The 22549-nt window shown below is 34.4% G+C and overlaps 1 protein-coding gene across 8 annotated transcripts in view; it reads left to right on the forward strand.

The window, feature by feature from the left end:
- LOC111156877 (erbb2 interacting protein) overlaps nt 1-22549 on the forward strand; it is a 130586-nt gene that overhangs the window by 68122 nt on the left and 39915 nt on the right. For all 8 annotated transcript variants that reach the window (XM_022517993.1, XM_022517995.1, XM_022517998.1 and 5 more), the window contains exons 5-14: nt 1957-2035; nt 3626-3715; nt 5483-5539; nt 9775-9838; nt 10764-10838; nt 11690-11834; nt 12844-12916; nt 13256-13385; nt 13729-13844; nt 15400-15469. In XM_022517993.1, coding sequence (XP_022373701.1) covers nt 1957-2035; nt 3626-3715; nt 5483-5539; nt 9775-9838; nt 10764-10838; nt 11690-11834; nt 12844-12916; nt 13256-13385; nt 13729-13844; nt 15400-15469 — 899 coding nt within the window. The remainder of the gene's footprint in view (nt 1-1956; nt 2036-3625; nt 3716-5482; nt 5540-9774; nt 9839-10763; nt 10839-11689; nt 11835-12843; nt 12917-13255; nt 13386-13728; nt 13845-15399; nt 15470-22549) is intronic.

Consider the following 22549-nt stretch of genomic DNA (forward strand, 5'->3'; position numbering starts at 1 on the left):
TTCGAAATGAAACCACTCTATTGTCATACTTGAAAAAAACCAGCTAACAGTAATTCCTTAATATCATTCGATATCCATTATTGTATATATTTGCTAATTTGAAGATTTACATGAACTTTATAAATTTCAGCAAAAGTAAAAGTTCCTAAAACTGAAATTGAAAAAATGAGTTATCTTGACTGTTTAAGAAATTGAATTTATAATAACAATGGTAATAAAACCTTCCTGTAAGGAATCATTGAGCCCAGATTCCTTTAATTGAAATTTTTATTGAGATAAATGTAAATTCACATACAGTTGTAAGAGAAATTGCAGGGTAGTCCTGTGTACTTGTTACCTAGTTTCCACAGTGGTAACATTTTGTAATATTCTAGAACAAGGGAGATAACTGACATTGATACAGTACCCCAATTATATTCTTTGGTCTCCTCTTACCTGGGTAGTTCCTCAGTCTTCCTTTGTCTTTTTTGACCTTGATAGTTTTAAATTTTACTGGCCAGTTACGTAATAGAATTTTTCTAAATTTGAATTTGTTTGATGTTTGCTTATGATTAACTTCATGTTACATGTTTTTGGCAAGAATATGACAATAATGGTATTGCATCCCTTCCCAGCGCATCTTAGATTTGGTACCACATGATGTTGCTAACTGGTGATGGTAACTTTAAAACAATTTAAGATGGTGCCTTTAATATTTCTTTACTAAATTGCTTTTTTTCTTTTGTTATTAATAAGTATCTTTTTGGGAGAAACAGTCTATTAGTATCCTATTTCTCATCATTATTTAACCCACTGATACTAGCATTTGCTGATGAGTTTCAACTGAACAGTTATTGCTGTAGTATTTGCCAGTTGGTGATTTTGCATTATTAATTTTGGGGCACCTGAAATTCTGTGTTTGGCACTGTGGTAAACTTGCTTATCTAGAATGATAAAGTAATGAAGTTGAAAGAAGTTTGAATGATCCTCTGATGTCAACTATGTTCAGTATTTGTATTGTGTTAGTACAGGAAGGAGTCTTACAGAATTTTTTTAATATTTTAAAAAGCTTTTAGCATTCTTTTAGTTTGTGTTATAACATTGCTATTGGAAGTTTGTGGGTTATTGTTAGTTCACAAATTATTGTTACTGTATTTTTGCTGAGATAGTGTGAGGAAATAAGAGTATGCTTAGAGGGGTGCCTAGGTGGCTCAGTGGGTTAAAGCCTCTGCCTTCAGCTCAGGTCATGATCCAGGGTCCTGGGATCAAGCCCCACATCGGAGTCTCTGCTCGACAGGGAGCCTGCTTCCCTTCCTCTTTCTCTCTGCCTGCCTCTCTGCCTACTTGTGATCTCTGTCTGTCAAATAAATAAATAAAATCTTTAACAACAACAACAACAAAAGATTTTTTTTAAAAAAAGAGTATGTGCTTAGAAAGTTTCTGTAATTTGGCCTGTCCACCCCATTGATGCAGTATTTTACTGAAGTATTGGTCCGCAGCTGCCATCAGGTATATCTGCTGGCATATCAAATGTAGATTTTCTACTACTTCTGGCTTCAGCTTTGTTCTCAGCGTTGTCAGTTGACATGTATGTTAGGGAATACCTTAATCTGGGCCCAGCATTAAAAAAAAGTAATCATGTTTTTATGTCAGAAAACCAGAAAGAGTGCTAAGTATTCTGTATTTTGTATCCTTAACATCATCAAATGGAGAAGGCACTAATTTTCAGAAGAGCTAAGGGAAGAAGTGGGAAGTGAAACTAATAATTGGCAGTTATAAAGAGGCACATGAACAAAAGATGAAAAAGAAAATAGAAATTGTAGAGTTCTGTTTGGTTGATGTTGTCAGTTTGTCTAGATCCTAGTTAGTTGGTAAATTTTGAATCTGCAAGGTAAACAGTAATTCATTTTTTAATTATTTTATCCTTTTTTAATAGGTCCTTTTCATTTGATCGTTAATTATTTGTTCATTTTCTAGGAATACAGGAATTTCCAGAAAATATAAAAAATTGTAAAGTTTTGACGGTTGTGGAGGCCAGTGTAAACCCTATTTCCAAGTAAGTTCTCAGTTGAATTACAAGTTAATTTTGAGTAAAACAGCGTGAATTATTAGTAGAAAATTACTTTCTATATTTTTAATGAGTAATTTGTATCAACTTTAAATTTCATTTTTAGGTTAAAATGAAACCTTTTTACAACCATGGTTTTTTCTAATGCCATATTTTCTAACCCCCTATTTTACAAAGGTAAATTAGACATCTGAACAGATAATCCACATGTTTTGCTCCAGGTCTCACAGATGGTTTGTGTCAGTAATGAGGCTAGAATTTGGTTTCCTCCCTCAGTGATACTTTCAGAATGTAAGAATTTCTTCACTCACAAATCAGCTGTGTAGCACTCTAAAACTTTTGAAAATACTAAAAGAAACTGAAAGCTCAGGAAGGTAAGAACAACAAAAAAGGAAAACCATGTGATTGGTTACAACATATGCCAGAGGTCATAAATTTTCTTTTATGATAGTAATGGCTATGAATAGAACACTTTCCTGACTCCAGAACTATTAAGTTTTGCAAAAATGGAATAGTGAAGCAAAAGATGAGTAGAGCATGGTTTAGTGTAGCTAAGTCAAAAACTGAAACCAGCTTTCACATAACACAGTACTGTATTTAGTGAATATTTTCAAACATTGGTGCTTCATTTGCTGTGGTAGATGAAGGAATGTGACATAGGGAAGAAACAAGATAAGTCAAAGACTGAGAAGTCTCACTGCAACAGAACTTTGTGCTTTTTAAAATCCAGGAAAAACATGTAATGATGATGTTTTATCTTTAGCTAAAAATATTGCTCTAGCATCCAGTTCTAGATCTGGAATTTCTTTTGTAAACCAGAAGAAATAAAGGGAAAGCTGGTACATACAGGTTCTCATATGGCTTTAAAATGTCCTTTAGCTTTTTGTGTTATTTCTTCTTATTTGCTTATTATAAAATTATGCAATCTTTATTTGGTTATTTAAAGGCCAGATTTTGAAATTGAAAATAATTTCTAAACTAGTGGTTCTCAAATGGGAATGATTTTGCCCCCAAGGGTCATTTGGCAAATTCTTAAGACAGTTTGGTTTTTAAAACCTGCGGTGGTGGGTGGTGCTACTGGCTCCGAGTAGATAAGGCCAGGCTTGCTGCTGAACAGTACAGTGCAGAAGACAGCCTCCTCAGTACAAAGAATTACCAGCCCCAAAAGTCCATACTGTCAAGGTTTGGGGGGAAAAAAAATACTGTCAAGTTTTGGAATTCTTTATGAATCCTTTGGATTGATGTTAGATAAGGCAAATTTCAAGAGTGCTTGCTGATGTCATAGTTATGTCCTAAATACATTTCTGTGTACTGTGGTTCATTCAAGTTGACCTTTTTGTGCACATTTTATCTTCTTGAGGCAAATACTATCTCATTTCCTATTTATGAAGAGAAGAAGTTATTGAAATAGGTAAATTATTATAAAAAGGAAATCTCAAGTTTGCGGGTCCCTTGTTAAAGTAAAAAGGTGACTGTTACCTGTTAAGAACATGTGTTGGTTAGACAGATTCTTAGATAGATCCTGAGACTGAAATTCTGTGTGTTAATTTAACTTAAATTCTGATATATTTTATATAGGCTTCCTGATGGATTTTCTCAGCTGTTAAACCTAACCCAGTTATATCTAAATGATGCTTTCCTTGAGTTCTTGCCAGCTAACTTTGGCAGGTAAATTACAGTTTCTTTTAAAACCTTTTCTTGTTAGCTCTTACAAAGCTTACAAAACTATAAGTTGCTTTAGTAATACTATTAATTATACTTTCATACGCTCTTCTTTTGTAATTATTTCCAAACCTTGTGGTTTTTACAGTTTTTTTGGGTCTTGTTATTTTGTCTTTGAATTTATATTCCCAGATAAATAAATAAGCAGTGAATATTTAGAAGAAAAAGGTAATTTACAACTTGAATTGGTTTTTAAAGTATTCAAAAATACTTTAAATGTGGGTAATTTCTATATTTTTGAGAACTGAATACTATATTTTTAGCATTTATCATATTTGAAAATGATCTAATTATTGATTTATCTGTCTTCTCCACTAGAATCAAAATTCTGGAGAAAAGAAAGTGTGTTTCTGGGGACCACCCCATTGGCGCACTCCCGCCAGAATCTGAACATAGAGTAATTCTTATCGTTATAGTCTTTGAGTAACTTTTTTTTAATGAAAAGTTGAACAGTGAGTGAATGACTATTAGGTATCAAATTATTATTATTTTAAAACTAGTAGAGAAAGTGCATTTTCAATGGCATGTTAATTTTAGTCATCTTTTTGTCTGTGAATAAAGATACATATTATATGATCTCACTTATATGTGGAATCTCAAAATAAAACCAAACCTGAGCTTCATTAGATACAGAGAACAGATTGGTGGTTGGCACAGGTGAGGGTGGCAATATGGGTAAAGGTAGTCAAAAAGTACAAATTTCCAGTTATAAAATAAATAAATTTTGAGGGTGTAATGTACAGTATTGCTGTAGTCAGCAATACTGGATTGCATATTTGAGAGTTGCTGAGAAAGTAGATCCTAAAAGTTCTCATCATAAGAAAAAAAATTGACTATGGTGATGGATGTTAACTACTCTTATGGTGGTCATTTCACAATATATACACATATACATTATATTGGATATCTGAAACTAATAATGTTATATGTCAATTACATTTCAACTAAGAGAGAATTCTGGGCATTGTTGTAGCCCATTGACTGTCCTGTGGGACCCACTTTATCATGCTTCATATATTTATTTACATACATAAATATATGTGTGTACGTATGTGTGTAATTATGCATATACTTTTAATATATTTATATATGATGTATATATTATATATGCATACATTTATATATTATATATATATAAAGCATACTTGTCAGATTCCTTTTTTATATCTGGTATTTGGACCACTTTTTTATGGAAATATATTTGACATATAACATTTTGTAAGTTTAAGGTATACAGCATGTTGATTTGATACATTTATATATTGCAATATGATTGACATTATGGCGTTAGTTAGCAACTCTAGACCACCCAATCTTCTCATTTTCCCTTAATTTTATTGGAATGTGCATCACTGAAGAGCCAGAGGATTTCTTCTTTATTATGTCCCCTTAAGTTCCCTTGTTGTTTTTTCTCTTGGAGCTGGACTCTGGAGTTGAATTACTGTTCTCTAACCTACTAATGGCTAATATTTTGGAGGCATGTTTGCATGGAATGCTGTAGGATTGATATTTAGGGACAACAAGTTGTGCTTTAAATGTATTTAGAAGTGTTGAACTTTTTTCCCCCAACTAATTCTGATGGGCAGAAATAGTCTTTTCTTACTTTGCAATTAGAGAATATTGGTTGCTTTAAAACTTGGAGCGTGACATCACTTTGGTAATTAAATTCATTGTCTTTGTCATAGATGATTGATTTGTTATTTTGTTTTGCAGATTAACTAAACTCCAGATATTAGAACTTAGAGAAAACCAGTTGAAAATGTTGCCAAAGTAAGTAAAGGTACTATTCTTCCTAAATTAAGAATTTTTAATTCTTCTGAAGATTTTTTTTTTTTTAAGTAATCTCTGTACCCATTATGGGGCTCAAGCTTAACAATTCCCAAGATCAAGAGCCACAAACTCTACTGACTGAGCCAGCCAGGCACCCCAAGAAGTTTTAATTCTTAAGTCCTTAAAGAAATGTTAGTTTTGTAATATCTAAAACATGAGTGAAAATTATTTTTAAAAGACTGACTTATGATCATATTGTGATCACATTGTGATCAGTATGACTTGTGGTCATATTTTAATCAGTGGTATTGAATATAAAACTTTCACATCTGTTGTTGGTATTTTATAGTGATTTCATAAGCTTTCTGAATTTGGTCTTGTATGACAAATATCAAAATATGTCTATAAAACCTACTAGTCCCATATAGAGGTCCCAGTTCATATACTAGAGCTCTTATATAGTATTAATTAGTGAAATTTGTAGGGTCTTTATGTGAAGTCTGATAACTGTAATTTTAAGAATTTGTTGGGTTTTGTAGTCTGTTCTAAGTTAGAAGTGGGATGGACAGCCCCCTGCTGGTAAGCTAACATCAAGAAAAGATGGCAATCCAAGATCAAGTAAGATAAAGCTAAAACAGATCTACACACTGAAAATGCACTTTAGTGTGTGTCCATTTATTGAAAAAAATACATTAAAACTTCCTGAATTCATCGCTACATTTTTACAGTGTAGGCATTGGCAAACTACTGTCTTACTAAATCTGGCCCGCTGTTTATTTGTGCAAAGAAGTTTCACTGGAAACACATTTATTCATTTACATATTGTCTACGGCTCCCTTTGCTCCATAGTGTTAGAATCAAATAGTTGTGACAAAGACTGTATGCAAAGCCTAAATTATTTATTCTCTGATCCTTTACAGAAAACTTTGCTGATTTCTGTTGTGATTGATTTGTCAGGAGTTAATTGTTAGCTTTTAAGGGAGATATCTCCAGTTCCACAGGAGTTAGCTTGGCTTACTCAGCTTCTGTGGCGTCTTATTTGTACCTGTTATGAAATTTACCATGTTAGTCTTGTTTTTGTTTTTGTTTTTAAGATTTATTTATTTATTTGACAGAGATCACAAGTAGGCAGAGAGGCAGGCAGAGAGAGAGGAAGGGAAGCAGGCTCCCTGCTGAGCAGAGAACCCAACGTGGAGGTCGGTCCCAGGACCCTGAGATCATGACCTGAGCCGAAGGCAGAGGCTTAACCCACTGAGCCACCTAGGCACCCCAATCTTGTTTTTTTTATGCATTTTATTTCACTCTTTTAAAAAAAGATTTTATTTATTTATTTGACATAGAGACACACAGTGAGAGAAGGAACACAAGTAGGGGGAGTAGGAAAGGGAGAAGCAGGCTTCCCACTGAGCGGGGAGACTGATGCAGGGCTCTGTCCCAGGACCCTGGGATCATGACCTAAGCCAAAGGCAGATGCTTACCTACTGAGTCACCCAGGCGACCCCCCCCTTTACTCCTGTTTTTACCTGGCCAACTTATATGCATGCACACGTGTACCTATAACCTTCCCCATGAATGTAAGTCTTTGAGGACAAGGAGCATATCTGGTTTTGATTCCCAGAAGACATCATCTGTTAGCTGACAGTTGTTCAGTGCAGAAAAGATTGGTGTTTATTGTGATGGTTGTGAGTGTAAATTAAAATGGGAATTATGATCCATATTAAATTCAAAAAGGTTTAAATATTTTACAGATGTGGTACTGGCATTGATGACTCCTTTAGTTCAAATGGACTGCTTTCTAAGAGATTTGAATAGGATGTAAATTGTTTACCTAATAGCTAAGCCTATAATTAATATTGTTTATCTGATACAATAATTTTACTATTTTATCTCCTTATTTAACTTTAAATTGGGCTCTGTCTGATATATTTTCAAATATAATTCTTTACTGCTCTCTTTTTAAGACTTGTGATTAAAACTTTTGAGACCTCACAGACCTGTAAAGAGGCAATAGTTTTAAATGTTGTAAAAGTCATGTGCATTCAAGTTATATGAGTGAACCTTTTTATAATCAAAGATGTGAGCAGTGGGAAAACTGTTTCAGATAATGTAGCTAAGTGAAATTTAATACCATCTAACTACTAGAGGGCTCAGGGCCAAGCACACAAAAGATGTGTTTTTTTCCCTGTGACACAAGAAGAGATGATAAAAAGGAGTTAAATACAAAGAAATTTGAGAGGTAAATAGGAAGAAATTTGAGGGATATATTGTTTTTGGTTTCTCCTTGAAGTAGGAAGCTGGATCTTAAATGAAAAGACTTGAAAATGAAAACGTGAAATTTTGTCTTAGACTTTTGAGGTATCTTAGTAGGACTAAAGTTGCCAGTATAAATTAATGCAAGTTAAGATAGAGACATTTTGAAGATTTTACATTTTATTTCTTTTTTTGTTACATATACATGTCATTCACTTTTCCCTGTATCAGTTTTTAAACTTCTTTCTAAAGACGTCATTCATAATTGAATTTTTCCAATGCACTGCTTCTTTTTTGTACTCTTGTATGACTTACCCTTTTGTTACAGTGTTTAACTGCTCTGTGTGGATTTTCTATGTTCTTTTGTCATTTTAAGAATTTCTTCAATTCTCCCCTCCCTCCTCAACACACCTTTCTACTTTTCTCAAATGCTTACCTGGATATAGTTTAATGTCATAGCTTCTCATCTTTCTTCAAAAAGTCCTGGAAACCTTCTTTGTTATGAAGCAAACTACAACTGACTTAGAGATTTTTTGGACAAAGATATGAGTAAGGGAAACAATTATAGTTGAGACTAGGCCTTTAATAAGTCTAAGTTAAATAAAGCAGCTTTGAGAAAAATTGGTGTTGTGAAATAAGTTAAAGGAATATTGATAGAATGGCATACTTTAAATGGAAGGGTTTGGAAAAATTAGTTTCCTCTAATGTTGGGTCAGTAACATAGTGTCATTACAATTATGTGTGTTCTTTTGTTTATCTGTTATTTTTTGAAGATTCTTATTTGAGAGAGAGCAATAAAGATGCGCACTTGCAAACACAGGGGAGGAGCAAAGGGGGAGGGTGAAGAGGCTGCCTGCCAAGCAAGGAGCCCTAGGTGGGACTAGATCCTGGGAACCTAGGAACATGACCTGAGCCGAAAGCAGTTGCTTAATGAACTGAGCCACCCAAGCGCGCCCCCAATTATGTGTGTTCCTATATTTGTTAGTTTTTTCACTGAAAAGGCAGAGAAATGTTTTGTGAGTTTTATTTTACTTTTTCTAATTTGTTTAATTTCCGGAGAAGATAGAAATAGTCTGTGTTCTTATGTTGTAATTTAAGGGGGCTGTTGGTTTTTAATAGTGTTAATTTTTAAGTCATTAGCATATTAATATATATTGATAATACGATGATAACTATTTTGCTTTCATTTTGGCATATCCTAAAAAATTATAGCACGAAGTTCTTTATCTGGGTAGCTGGTAGTACTTCAATCTATCAAATACTAGGTTTCTCTAAAAATAGTAATTATAAGAGTGTAAATATGTATTTGAATTAACTAGTTTAGGTTTTTAAAATGCTGTATTGAAGGAGAGATAAAAGTACAGTTTAGTTTATTTCATTATTAAATGAGGTTTTGTACAATTTTCAAGTCACTATAGTTGCAGAGAAATATTGGTAGTAAGTTGGAAGTTAAAAATGATTTTACTACTCATATTTATGGTTCTTATAAAACTTGATTTTGAGTTGTATTGAAATTAATTTGGAAATGTGGCAAGAAATTTACTGTTTAGAATTTTGAGTACTTATTTTTAGAATTAAGCTATTTTGAAGTATTACAAATATATGACCAGTCTTGAAAAATGGTAATAATTACTGTGTAGCTGCCAGTCTAATTCATTAGTTGATTAATACTATATGAAAATTTATTCTGTGAAAAAAGCAAAAACCAATTATTCATATTCTGCTCCATGTGTTTGAATTTACTGTGACTATTTAGGAATAGAAATGAAGACCTGATGAGAACCCAAATTAGAGAATAATTCATAACTTATTTTATTTAGAAATTAAATAAAGAATACTTTTCTGAGAAATTATATTTATTTTGTCAATATGGTGAAACCTGTACATTAGATCTTACCTAAGAATGTTTAATACTATTGATTTGAAAGCTTCCATTTAATTGATATTTTTATATACTCAATTCTTCATTAATCCCTTGTGCATAGAACCATGAATAGACTGACCCAACTGGAGAGACTGGATTTGGGAAGTAATGAATTCACAGAAGTGGTAAGTTCTTACCAGTCTCTATCCAAAGGTCTTAAATTTGATTGAGAGCATGTGAAAGTTAATGTATTTATTTCTTAGCATTTTTTTTTAAGATTTTATTTATTTATTTGACAGAGATCATAGGTAGACAGAGAAGCAGGCAGAGAGAGAGGAAGGGAAGCAGGCTTCCTGCTGAGCAGAGCACCTGATGCGGGGCTTGATCCCAAGACCCTGGGATCAGGACCTGAGCCAAAGTCAGAGGCTTTAGCCCACTGTGAGCCACCCAGGAACCCCTCTTAGCATTTTTAAATATAAAATAGGTTAAAGATATATACATATTTTGGAAAAAAGATATGAAAACACTTAACAGGGAGAGTTAATCAGATAGAAATATCTGACAGTAGTGAGAATCAAATGTAAAAGGAGAAACCTGTGGAAAAAGTAACAAAGTTAGGCACAGCAAGTAGACAATTTGAGAGATCATAAGGGAAAAACAAAGTTTCATCAGCCTAGATGAGTAAGAAAAAGTACTTCTAAGGCAAAAGTAAATTGCTGGGTTATGGGGAAAAGGCTAATAAATCTTTTTACAGATAACGAAAGTGTCTTTTTATTATATTCTTGAAAGTGATGGGACTTATTTTTATTTCTTTATTAGTTTTATAAATACTTGAGCCTGCTGTATAATCAAAAGTTTAAATGAATTTTATGCAATCTACTCTTCTGGAATGCTTATCTTTGAGTTTTCTTTTAGTAGTACCATTGTAGTAACTATAATATAATGAAAAGTCTAGAATCTTGGCTCTGCTCCTTGCCACCCCCACCCCCAGTTATTTATTAAATGTTTTAAACCAGAAGTTACCATTACAAGTTCCCTGGAACTACTTCTGACAAATAAAAACATTCAAGTAAATTATTGAATTCCCCCACCCCCTTCTTACCCAAACAGCCTGAAGTACTTGAGCAACTAAGTGGATTGAAAGAATTTTGGATGGATGGTAATAGACTGACTTTTATTCCAGGGGTATGTATATCAAACTTTATATGGTTTCTCTTAGTGCAGTCTGTTCTTTGCAGTTTGATGAATTGTACATTTTCAGATTACTTTTTTTTTTAAGGATGGTTATTTAATTGTAAATATATTAGATAGAAGAAAATAGCATTTTTTAAACTATCAATACATTCTTTTTTTTTCTTTTTTTTTAAAGATTTTATTTATTTATTTGACAGAGAGAGCTCACAAGTAGAGAGAGAGAGAGAGAGAGGAGGGAAGCAGGCTCCCTGCTGAGCAGAGAGCCCAACGTGGGGCTTGATCCCAGGACCTTGGGATCATGACCAGAGCCGAAAGCAGAGGCTTCAACCCACTGAGCCACCCAGGCGCCCGTTAACTATCAATACATTCTTGATGAAATTCAGAATATTAACATAGTAAACTTTGTAAAATAGATTCTTTTTAATTTCCTGGACCTGGAGTGTGTCCTTCGCAGTGGTTGCAGTTGAGTTTATATCCTAACTCATTTTGTCCAGGGAACTGTTAAAGTGGGATATTTTCCATGTAGTTTCTGTCCTAACGACTGAATTTATTTATTCCCATGCCCAAAGAATCTAAGAATCCTCTTACCTTCTGTTGCCCTAGCCAATGGTGACAGCTGAGTTCCCAAAGAAAACTATATGTCCATTGTCATTCTGCTAGGCTTTTAGCAGGAACTCTTAGCTTTATTACTGAATACATTACTTACAGCATTTAATAAAAAATCAAATCTTTTCTCTCATATAAATATTTAATTGTGAATTATAACTTGGTATTGAGTTTATTACCTAAACTAGCCATAAATTCACTTATATAGTCATTAGATTTCCTTTTTTTACTTACAGTTTATCGGTAGTTTGAAACAGCTCACATACTTGGATGTTTCCAAAAATAACATTGAAATGATTGAAGAAGGAATTTCAGCATGTGAAAACCTTCAAGACCTCCTGTTATCAAGCAATTCACTTCAACAACTGCCTGAGACTATTGGTTTGTATTGCTTTCTAATTCATGTAATTCCTTTTTACTAATGGAAAATCTCAGAAATTACATTTTTGCCATTGTTTCACTTAAAGCTTTCATATATCAAATTTTCTATGTTATGAGCTAGTTTTATTGTACTGCCAGTCACAGATCTTATTTGAATTGTTTCGTGTGATCAGTTACACATTTTACATCTTGGTTGACATTACTATATTTTTATTTAAGGAAATTTCATGTTTATCACTATAATAAAATTTAAACTCTTTAAAAAGAAGTTAATTTATCTAAACTATAATACCTATTCATAGCCCTTATCTAGTATCTTTTTTTCAGTCTCCATTTTAGACTCAAAGTTGAGAAAACAAACCGGTTAGCAAATTCCATGAGATTCTATATTTGTAGTTGCTTTTAGTCTGATGATGCTTCAAGGATTATTTTGATTCAAGAACCAAAAACATAAATCTTGCCATCTTCATGATGTTTAAACATAAAAACCAAAAAATATTTTTATATATTTTATTAATTGAGTTACTTAGCTGTTTTAGCTCAGGCTACATTTTGCAGATTCTACTATAACTTATTCAACAGTTTTAGTTTTAAATTAAACTCCATTTTTATTGTTTTAGCATTTAGAATACACAGAATAGTTTGCCATATACCTATGAATTTTATACACCTACCATTCCTTCTTGCCTGTGCTCACTTGTGCCTTGACATTATTTTAAGGAGCAGTGCTACATCTGCGAACAAAGAAGGCAGAAGTCCCTCCTTTTATGAAGCTTGCGTTCTAACAGGAATAAAATAGATAAATACAAACTAATGTTAAAAGGGGTATATTGGTAAAAGTTGAAAATACAGGGTAAGGGAGTACAGATTAATGAGGTTGGGTTGGTTTCTCTTTTAGATAAGTTGATTAAGAAAGTTCTGTATGATTGATGTGTGCTCACATTGACTGTTGTTTGACTTGCTTCTAGTTCAAGCTGGAAAATTATGTATTACTTCTTTCCTTAAATAGGTTCACTGAAGAATGTAACAACTCTTAAAATAGATGAAAATCAATTAATGTATCTTCCAGACTCTATAGGAGGGTAAGATTTTTCTGAATCACTAGAAGACTTTACTTTCATTCAGCTTTATATATTTATGTTTATAAACAGTATGTATGTATTTCATTCAGTCACATATATTTCCAGATAAGTGCATGAATAGCAGCTAAAGGAGATTCCATAAGCATTTAAATAAGTAATTGGTTATAGGTTGGCTAGGTTTTTTAATAAAGGTAGGCTTATTTTTATTGTTAAGTTTAGTGGAAATAAGAGTTTTTCTGGATTTGTTGAAGTCAAGTTCAAAAGTTGATATATTCTTAAGTTTTGGATTATGTATAGGAAACTTTTAAAAATAATGTGTTTTCTTTTTTAATTAATTAGGTTAGTGTCAATAGAAGAACTGGACTGTAGCTTCAATGAAGTTGAAGCTTTGCCTTCATCTGTTGGACAGCTTACTAATATAAGAACCTTTGCTGCAGATCATAATTATTTACAACAGTTACCCCCAGAGGTATTGTATTTTAAATTTGCTTTGCATTTTTTTTTAAATTTTTCTGTATTATTCATTATAGCTATCCAGTGTGGTTTTATCTGTTTTCTTTAGAAATAATTATGTAACTCTGTTATCTATTTTCTGAATAACATTCAGCTATACTGATTTACAGAGATACCTAAATACTTTTCTGTATACATGGAAATTAGTAACTGAAAAGAGAAAATATGTTTGCTTTTATAAATGAGAAGATTGTTTTCATTACTAGAATGTTTTCATTACTTTCGTAAATGATATTTTACTTCTGTCTGTTAAGCAGTAGGCCAGAATTTTGATCCCCAGTTTTATGTTTCTCCTTCAGATTGGAAGCTGGAAAAATATAACTGTCTTATTTCTTCATTCCAATAAACTTGAGACACTTCCAGAGGAAATGGGTGATATGCAAAAATTAAAAGTCATCAATTTAAGTGACAATAGGTTTGTAATAATGTTGATTTATAGAAAATATTGATTGGATAAAATTAAAGTTTCATTATATGATAGAAAACGGCATGCATGTTGCTCTTTTCCTACATTTTTTTTTTTTTTAAGATTTTATTTATTTGACAGACACAGATCACAAGTAGGCAGAGAGGTAGGCAGAGAGAGACAGAAGGAAGCAGGCTCTCTGCCGAGCAGAGAGCCCGATGCGGGGCTCGATCCCAGGACCCTGGGATCGTGACCTGAGCTGAAGTCAGAGGCTTTAACCCAATGAGCCACCCAGGCGCCCCTTATCTGTGGTTTTTAATACTGTGGTAATTTGTCATAGTTAATTTTGTGTTGACTTCAGCTATACAATTTACAGCTTGAGCTATGCAGCTGTTTTTTGCTTATAGTCACCTTTTATATTCCTATAGTCATATCTTCACCTTAATACTGCTGCTGAGTGGAGCAGGTTTTCATCTAATATGCTCACTGTATTTTTCTGAGCAGAGATGTGATTAGGCATCCATTCACATAGCTTGGGCAACACAGTGAAGGTGCAGAGCAAATAGATCACTAGAATTACTAAATTGGAATCATGTTAAATTAATAACAACCTGTCCATAATTTTTCCTGAGGTAAAGATACTAATAATGATAAAAGAACGTTCGTAGAGCATTTTTACATTATGCTTTCATAGTATCTTACAAAGTATTCAAAACAACACTATGAAATAGTACTGTAGGTATTGTCATTTTATGAGGAGAAAATTAAAACCCAAATTTCATATGACTCATTTAGTAAAGTAGAGGTTTAGTGTAAACCCAGTTTTCTAATTAGGATATTCAGAGTGTTCCATTTTATTTTAGAATAACCACTGCCTGTTTTAAAAAAATTCAGTCCTCATTTCTTCCCATACTTTGTACTCCAAAGCTACAGCCCTAGCCCTAGGCTCTAGCAGATTGCCTTGGAAGATAGGCATAGCAGAGTGGATAAGCGTTAATAAGGTAGAAGGTTTAAGTAGACATTCTTTTTAAATAGGTGCTGTTCTAGTTTGGCATTCTGATGAATTGTTAATATCACTTTGTTTTTTATTCATTATAATGTTTAAATAGTCTTTGGAATATGAAAGTGCTGGCTCACAAGAAAAAATAGAACAGTACAGTTTTTATAACAAACTATCACTAAAGCCTTCTATAGTAGTTTGTTCTTTCTAAATACAAATAAAATATTCAAAGCAGTATTATGAGACATTGCTTAATGTGTTCTTGTCTTTGCATTAAAGTAGGGATGGTTAACATTTTTTCCTAGCAGTTTTTGGGGGTTTATTAGATTATCCATTTTCCCCCTAGCTGAATTGATTCAGTGGAAGAATTGTATTTTTAAAGTGATTGTTATTAAACTGGATAGTATTTTGTCATATCTGTGTCAAAGACCTATATTGGGTTCTCCTAAATTAAATTTTTTTCTCATATTTTCATACTCAGTAATACAATATTATTTAGAAGACTGTTCGGTTTTGCTCTTACATTTTAACATTTGTTATTTTAATTTTGTATTTTCCCCACAGGTTAAAGAATTTGCCCTTTAGCTTTACAAAGCTGCAACAGTTGACTGCTATGTGGCTCTCAGATAATCAGGTAGGCATTCTGATTTTGTAAATTACAGGAATTCCAATTGTGTTAAATGATTATGCATAATAATTTACATGGGCTCATTTAAGAGCAGTTATACTCTGGTATACATTTTAAAATATATATAAGAAAAATCTTGGAGGGCACTTGGGTGGCTCAGTGGGTTAAGCCGCTGCCTTCGGCTCAGGTCATGATCCCAGGTCCTGGGTTCAAGCCCCGCATCGGGCTTTCTGCTCAGCAGGGAGCCTGCTTCCTCCTCTCTCTCTGCCCGCCTCTCTGCCTGCTTGTGATTTCTCTCTGTCAAATAAATAAATAAATAAAATCTTTAAAAAAAAAAAAAATCTTGGAAAATATTGAGATACAGATATTTTTGTGTAGTTTCTGTAGATTCAAAACAATAAATCCTTTTGGATAATAATAATAAAATAATAAAATAATAAATAATAAAAATAAATAAATAATAAAAATTTAAATAAATAAATAAATAATAATAAAATAATAAATAAAATAATAAAATAATCCTATTTTTTTTCAAACATTTTTTTTAAGATTTTATTTATTTATTTGTCAGAGAGAGATATCACAAGTAGGCAGAGAGAACAGGGGAAGCAGGCTACCTGCTGAGCAGAGAGCCCGATGTGGGGCTCGATCCTAGGACCCTGAGATCATGACCCTAGCTGAGGGCATAGGACTAACCCACTGAGCCACTCAGGCGCCCCCTAGAACACTTTTGATAGTGAAAGGAGCTTTATGATAATTATGTCAAAAGAGCATGCGTAAAATGAGAATGTCCCAGGCAAATTGGGCGTTTGGTCATCATGGTAATAATCAGTTATTTATATATGCCACTAGTTTAAGAGGAAGAATTGATCCTCTGATACATGCCAACCTACTGTAGTTGAAGGTGAACAAGTATAACATGAACAAGCAAGTAGTAGGATCAGATTGTTATTTTTGGAAAGCTTTTTGGGCTGCACTGTGAAAGCAGGAGAGACTGGTTGGAGGGCATTGCCATACTCAAGACAGTAGAACATGTTGGCTGAAGTAAGATAATAACAGGACCAGGGAAGAGTGGATATATTTAAGGCATAACTTAAAAGGCCACATCAGTAGAATATATGAAGAATGCATGAATTGTGAGAAGAAAGGAAGTAAAAGCAAAGATGAGCCTCAGAGATGTAGCTGGAGTGACTCACTGGATATTGATCTAGTAATCAAAATGAGGAACCACAACAGAAAGAAATAGGTTTATGGGAAGATACTAAGTTCCAGTTAGGGATGTTAAGTTTGAAGTACCTTTGATATATCTGAGTAGGCATCTAGAGAATAATTCTAGTGGCCATGATCCCCCAGCTTCCTTGACTTTGTTCTAGACTGTGATTTCTGTGCTCTTGGTTTGTCCATTCTTTAAATTTTGACCCTCCTGGGATTTCTCGATATTGCTCCTGAAGGCACAATTTCCTTTTCTCCAGGACATTATAGACCTATTCCTTTTGTTTGTTTTATTAAGAAATTTTTTAAAAAGTTTTCCATCACAAGAAAAGATACAGGAGCTCAGCCCATCATCTTAATCACTTTTTTTAGGGAGTGGTTTCATATCTTTTATTATTTTCTCAAAAGGGAGTCTATGAATTTATTTATTTAGTTAGGGACGGATGAATCCTGAGGAACTAACATACATACATACATATGTTTATTTATGTATTTATTACTAACATTTAAGTGACAGGTAGATTAAAAGACTTAGAAAGGGTGGCCATAGAGGTAGAAAAAAAACTTTATGATAGTAGATTCAAGTTAAGGATGAGGTAGCTGGCTTAAAGGAAGAAGTTGTAATAGGATAAATGCTGTTGGGGGGTCAATTCAAATAAAATCTGGAAAATATACATTATTTCTTGCCAACTTTTGACTATAGCTAATGTAGTTTTAGAACTACATTAGAACAAAAACCCAATTGATTTAATTTAAGGAATGAATAAATGAGAGAATGGGGGCATACAGTTGTTGATTGAGCTTTAAGAAGGCTGGATAAGAAAGAAGAGTGGAACATAAACTGGTAGCTTGGGGCAATGTAAGAAGGAATCCTTTAGTACTAGGGAACATTTTTATAGGTTGTTCAAGGAGGCTATGTAGAGAATGAGGTTAAAAATATGAGAGGGGCTGGATAATGGTTGTGTAACTGATAGAATTTAAAACTGGTAGAGGGATGCCTGGGTGGCTCAGTTGGTTAAGCATGTGCCCTCACCTCAGGTCATGATCCTGGGTCCTGGGATTGAGCCCCACATCGGGCTCCTTGCTCATTGGGGACCCTGCTTCTCCCTCTGCCTGCTGTGTCCTCTACTTGTGCTCTCTCTCTGACAAATAAATAAGTAAAATCTTAAAAAATACAATAAAACTGTGGCAGGAGCTCTTGTCCTTTTGAAGGCAGCTTGGTCTGATGTGACAGGGAGAACTAATAATGTTTATGTTGAAATTCTTAGAATGTAGCAGTTTCCAGGCAGTTCTTAAATCCTATTTTTTTTTTCAGTCTTCTAGAAAATAGTATCTTCAGAATATAATTTAGGAAACGTGGAAGGGTTTTCAGGCAACATTGAGTTCCCTGTTGAAGTTGATTACCACAAACTTGTAGCTACTGATTTGCTCAGTGTAATACAGAGAAAGCACATGGTTGGTATGATTCTGGGTTGCAGCTTTGCCACTCCAGGTGTAAAAGATAATGCAGCAAGGAGGTATTGATAATTGGCAGGAAAATGGTTATAATGGGATCCAGTGAGGTACAGAGAGAGAAGCAAAGATGAGAAGGAATGATGGTGATAAAGTTGGAAGTTCAAGGGAACATCACTCTTGGTGAAATTGACGAGCAAGTATTGTCGGAACACTGGAGAGAGAGCACCAGTAGCATTCTCTACTGGTTATCCTTGTGATTGACCACTCCTCAGTTTCCTTTTCAGGAATTTTTCTTCTGCCAGTCTTTTATAGTTGGTACCCCATGTAGTACTCTAGGTTGTTCTTTAGTTTCTTTTGCTATACTTTCCTCTAAGAAAGATGCAATTACTCTCTGTATGCCCATTATTCCTAACAGTTATCCTCAGCTCAATTCTCTTTCCTGAATTGTACAACCAACCATTATCTCCTTAACATTGCTACCTAGATGTCTCAAATTCAGCTAGCTTGAAAATGAACATTCCATCCTCTGCTCCAAATTTTTCTTTTCCTGGGTTCCCTAGATCAATAAAAAGTACTTGCTAGAGGCAGGGACTTGAATGTATAATTCTTTTTTTTTTTTTTTTTTTTTTAGATGTTGTTTATTTATTTGACAGAGAGATCACAAGTAGGTAGAGAGGCAGGCAGAGAGAGAGAGAGAGGAGGAAGCAGACTCCCTGCTGAGCAGAGAGCCCAGTGTGGGGCTTGATTGGGATCATGAGCTGAGCTGAAGGCAGAGGCTTTAACCCACTGAGCCACCAGGTGCCCCAATAGTCAATTTAAATTATGCTTCTAATCAAATACTTTCACACATCTTAAATGTTTCTAAGGAACTAAGAGTTATTCCTTGGACTTATCTTTGATTGATAAACATTTATTGAAGGCTTACAATAGTTCATGAACTGCTTTGGGAGCTTGAGATATATTGGTGAAACAAAGAGAGTCTTATATTTTTATTGAGATTATACTTTCAAGAGATAGAAACAAGTAATTATGTAATAGTACATGAGAGCTACAAAGAAAAACAGAAGCTGATAGGCATTAGAAGAATAGGAGGGCAAGAGTAAACATCCTGTTTTAAATAGGGTGATTTAGGAAGAAAGTATCTTTCTCTAAGGAAGGGAACCAGTAGAGCAGATGCTCACAGGAAATTAGGAGTGAGCCATGCATAGATTAGGGCAGTGAGTTGGAAAAGGAGGTACATTTAAATATTAAGAGTAAAGTTCCCAATATTGGAGTGAGCTTGTTGTAACTGAGGAATAGATAAAAACCCTGATGGCTGGAATACAGTGAGCAAGGAAGAGAATTGAGTAAGATTAGATCAGAGAGGAAAACTGGAACTAGATCACATAGGACCTTGTAGGCTATAGTAACCAACTGGGGTTTTACTCTGAATTAGATAGAAATCTATTGAAGTATTTCTTGCCAGGGAATGGCAAGAGGTAACGTACATTTTTAAAAGATCGTTTTGACACTTGAGTGAGGAATGGGCCATAGTTGGGTGGTAAGGTTATGGGTGGAATATTCTGTTTTGGAAGGAGAAAGTCTAGTAAGGAGGCAGTTGCGGTAGTTTAGAAGGAGGTGTTGCTTGCCTTCCAACTATTGTGATAGTGAGATGGTGAGAAGGAATGTAGGGATGTCAGGTATTGGCTGGAGATAAAATTTGGGAGTCAGCATTTTACAGGTGTTCCATTTAACACCATAGAACTGCATAAAATTAGTAGGGAGAGAGGATAGAGAAGAGAAGATCAAAGACTAAGCACAGGAAAGAGAGTGGCACCACAAGGAGAATAAGAAGGACCAGCCAACCAGGAGAGTATGTTATCCAGAGAGTCATCTGAAGAAAGTGCTTCAGGAAAGATCATCTGTGCCACATGTTGCCAGTGAGTTGGGTAGATGAGAACTTCTAATTGGCCATTAGGTTTGTTAAGGTAGAAGTAGTTGCTGACCCTGGGAAGAGTACATATAGTTTTAGTGGAACATTGGGAATGAAATACTGATTTCAGTGTATTACAGTTCATGGGAGGCAGAAAGTTCAGGACAGTGAATCTATCTTAGTACTCTAGTTAAGTTTCCATTTGGACAGTTAATGGATAGGTCTCTCTGTATTTGCCTTGGTCTTAGAAATAAATGTTAGTATTTTATCCTTGCAAAGAATAGTTATCATTCACCTGTGAAAAACTTTGGCAAAATATTTTGAGTTTAATTTGAAATGTCTCAATCTTAGGATTCACAGTGTAGATTGTTGTAAACGTTCTAGTTTAATTGGTAAGAAATCTCCTCTATAATGTTGGCTAAGTATTGGATTATAGGTCCAAAACAAAATAGGGGTTAACTTACTATCTGTAAGTATGAGGAAATCTTTTTTCCATATCTATTCTTTGGTATTTCTTACTGATTATTTTTTTTTAAGCATAGAGTATGCAGTTTCCTGATCCTTTTAACGCTTAGTATTTGACCTTGAGCAATATCTTATAATAAATTATCTAAAGCTGTATTTTCCCAAGGTTTTGGATACACTAGTCTTATAAGATATTCTTAAGTTCCATAGTTAAATTTGCTTGGGAGACTGTATTATATCCTCTTTTGAATTATATTAACAACCCTTATGTGTTGCTGTAGTAAAGAAACCCACTTGTCTACACTTCAGGATTCTCCAGACTTCTTAACCAAGATCCTTTTTCTTACCCAATTCTTATTAATATCCTAAAAGCCTTAAGTTGTTGTCAGTCCACACTTTTGAATCAGATTGTAGTATTTCCTTGTTCTGCAAGTTAAGGAAATACTGAAATGATGATACCTTTTCTTTTATTATAGTTTGAACACAGTGATTATTGCATCATCATTAAATGTGTCAGTTCATGTATATATGGAACTCTTAATTTTCTTTTCTTTTTCTTTTTTTTTAAAGATTTTATTTATTTATTTGACAGAGATCACAAGTAGGCAGAGAGGCAGGCAAAGAGAGAGGGGGAGGCAGGCTCCCTGCAGAGAGCCCGATGCGGGGCTTGATCCCAGGACCCCAGGATCATGACCTGAGCCAAAGGCAGAGGCCTCAACCCACTGAGCCACCCAGGTGCCCCAGGAACTCTTAATTTTCTAATCTCTTAATTGAATATTTACATATGAAACATTTTGAAATTTTTCATCTGGATTCTCAGAACATTGCTGGGCCCTGGCTATGCCAGATACTTAGAGTTATGAGACATAGCACCTGGTCTTGAGGACTCAGAATTTTAGTATAATAGCACTATTGCAGCAAATCAATACCAGAAAATTATGCCAGATGACTCCTTTTAGTGAAATTATCTAGTATCTAAGACAATCTCTTCATATTTACAATGTTCTCTCATTTTCATCTCTTTGTTCCACATCTGTTAATTACTTTATTTCTTTCTTTCTTTATTTTTTTTAATTTATTTGACAGAGATCACAAGTAGGCAGAGAGGCAGGCAGAGAGAGAGAGGAGGAAGCAGGCTCCCCACTGAGCAGGAGCCCGATGCAGGGCTCAATCCCAGGACCCCGAGATCATGACCCGAGCTGAAGGCAGAGGCTTAACCCACTGAGCGACCCAGGCGCCCCTCTGTTAATTACTTTATAAAAAAAAATTGTAGTGGGAGCACCTGTAGCTAAGTCAGTTGAGCATCCAGCTCTTGATTTGATCTCAGGGACATGAGATTGAGCCCCAGGTGTTGCTCTGCCTAAGATTCTCTCCCTCTCCCTCTGCCCCTCCCCCCACCCACGTTGGCACTCTCTCTCTAAAATAAATAAATAAATAAATCTTTAAAAAAAAATCGTAGGGGTGCCTGAGTGACTCAGTTAAGCATCTGCCTTTGGCTCAGGTCATCATCTCAGTGTCCTGGCAGTGAGTCCCGTGTTGGGGCCCCTGCCCAGTAGGAAGTCCGCTTCTCCCTCTCTCTCTCCACTCAGGTGCCACTTGGATGTATAAATCTTAACTACTGTTCATCATATAGTGTATTGCCTTTTATTTAGACCTGCACTGTCCAGTACAGTAGGCACTGCTGTCATGAGTGTAGTCCAAATTGAGATGTGCTCTAAGCGTAAAATGTACACTGGATTTTGTGTATGTAATATAAACAAAGAAAGTAAAATAATACATTAGCAATTGTTATTTGATCACACATCAAAATTATATTTTAGATATACAGGATATGCTAAATTTAATGCATTATCAAAATTGAACTTATTTTTGCTTTTTAAAAACGTGTAGCAGATAAAAATTTATAAATTATCTATGGTTCTCATTTTAGTGTCACTTCTCCATTTATGCTGGACAGTGTTGACTTGGACTGTTGAAATTCCTAACTGGTCTCTGCCTCCAGTGTTGGCACCACTTGCAAGCTTATATCATCCCGATTTCAT

This window comes from Enhydra lutris, unplaced genomic scaffold (genome assembly GCF_002288905.1).
Source record: "Enhydra lutris kenyoni isolate GAN:26980312 unplaced genomic scaffold, ASM228890v2 scaffoldscaffold50, whole genome shotgun sequence".
In the NCBI taxonomy this organism is placed as follows: Eukaryota; Metazoa; Chordata; class Mammalia; order Carnivora; family Mustelidae; genus Enhydra; species Enhydra lutris.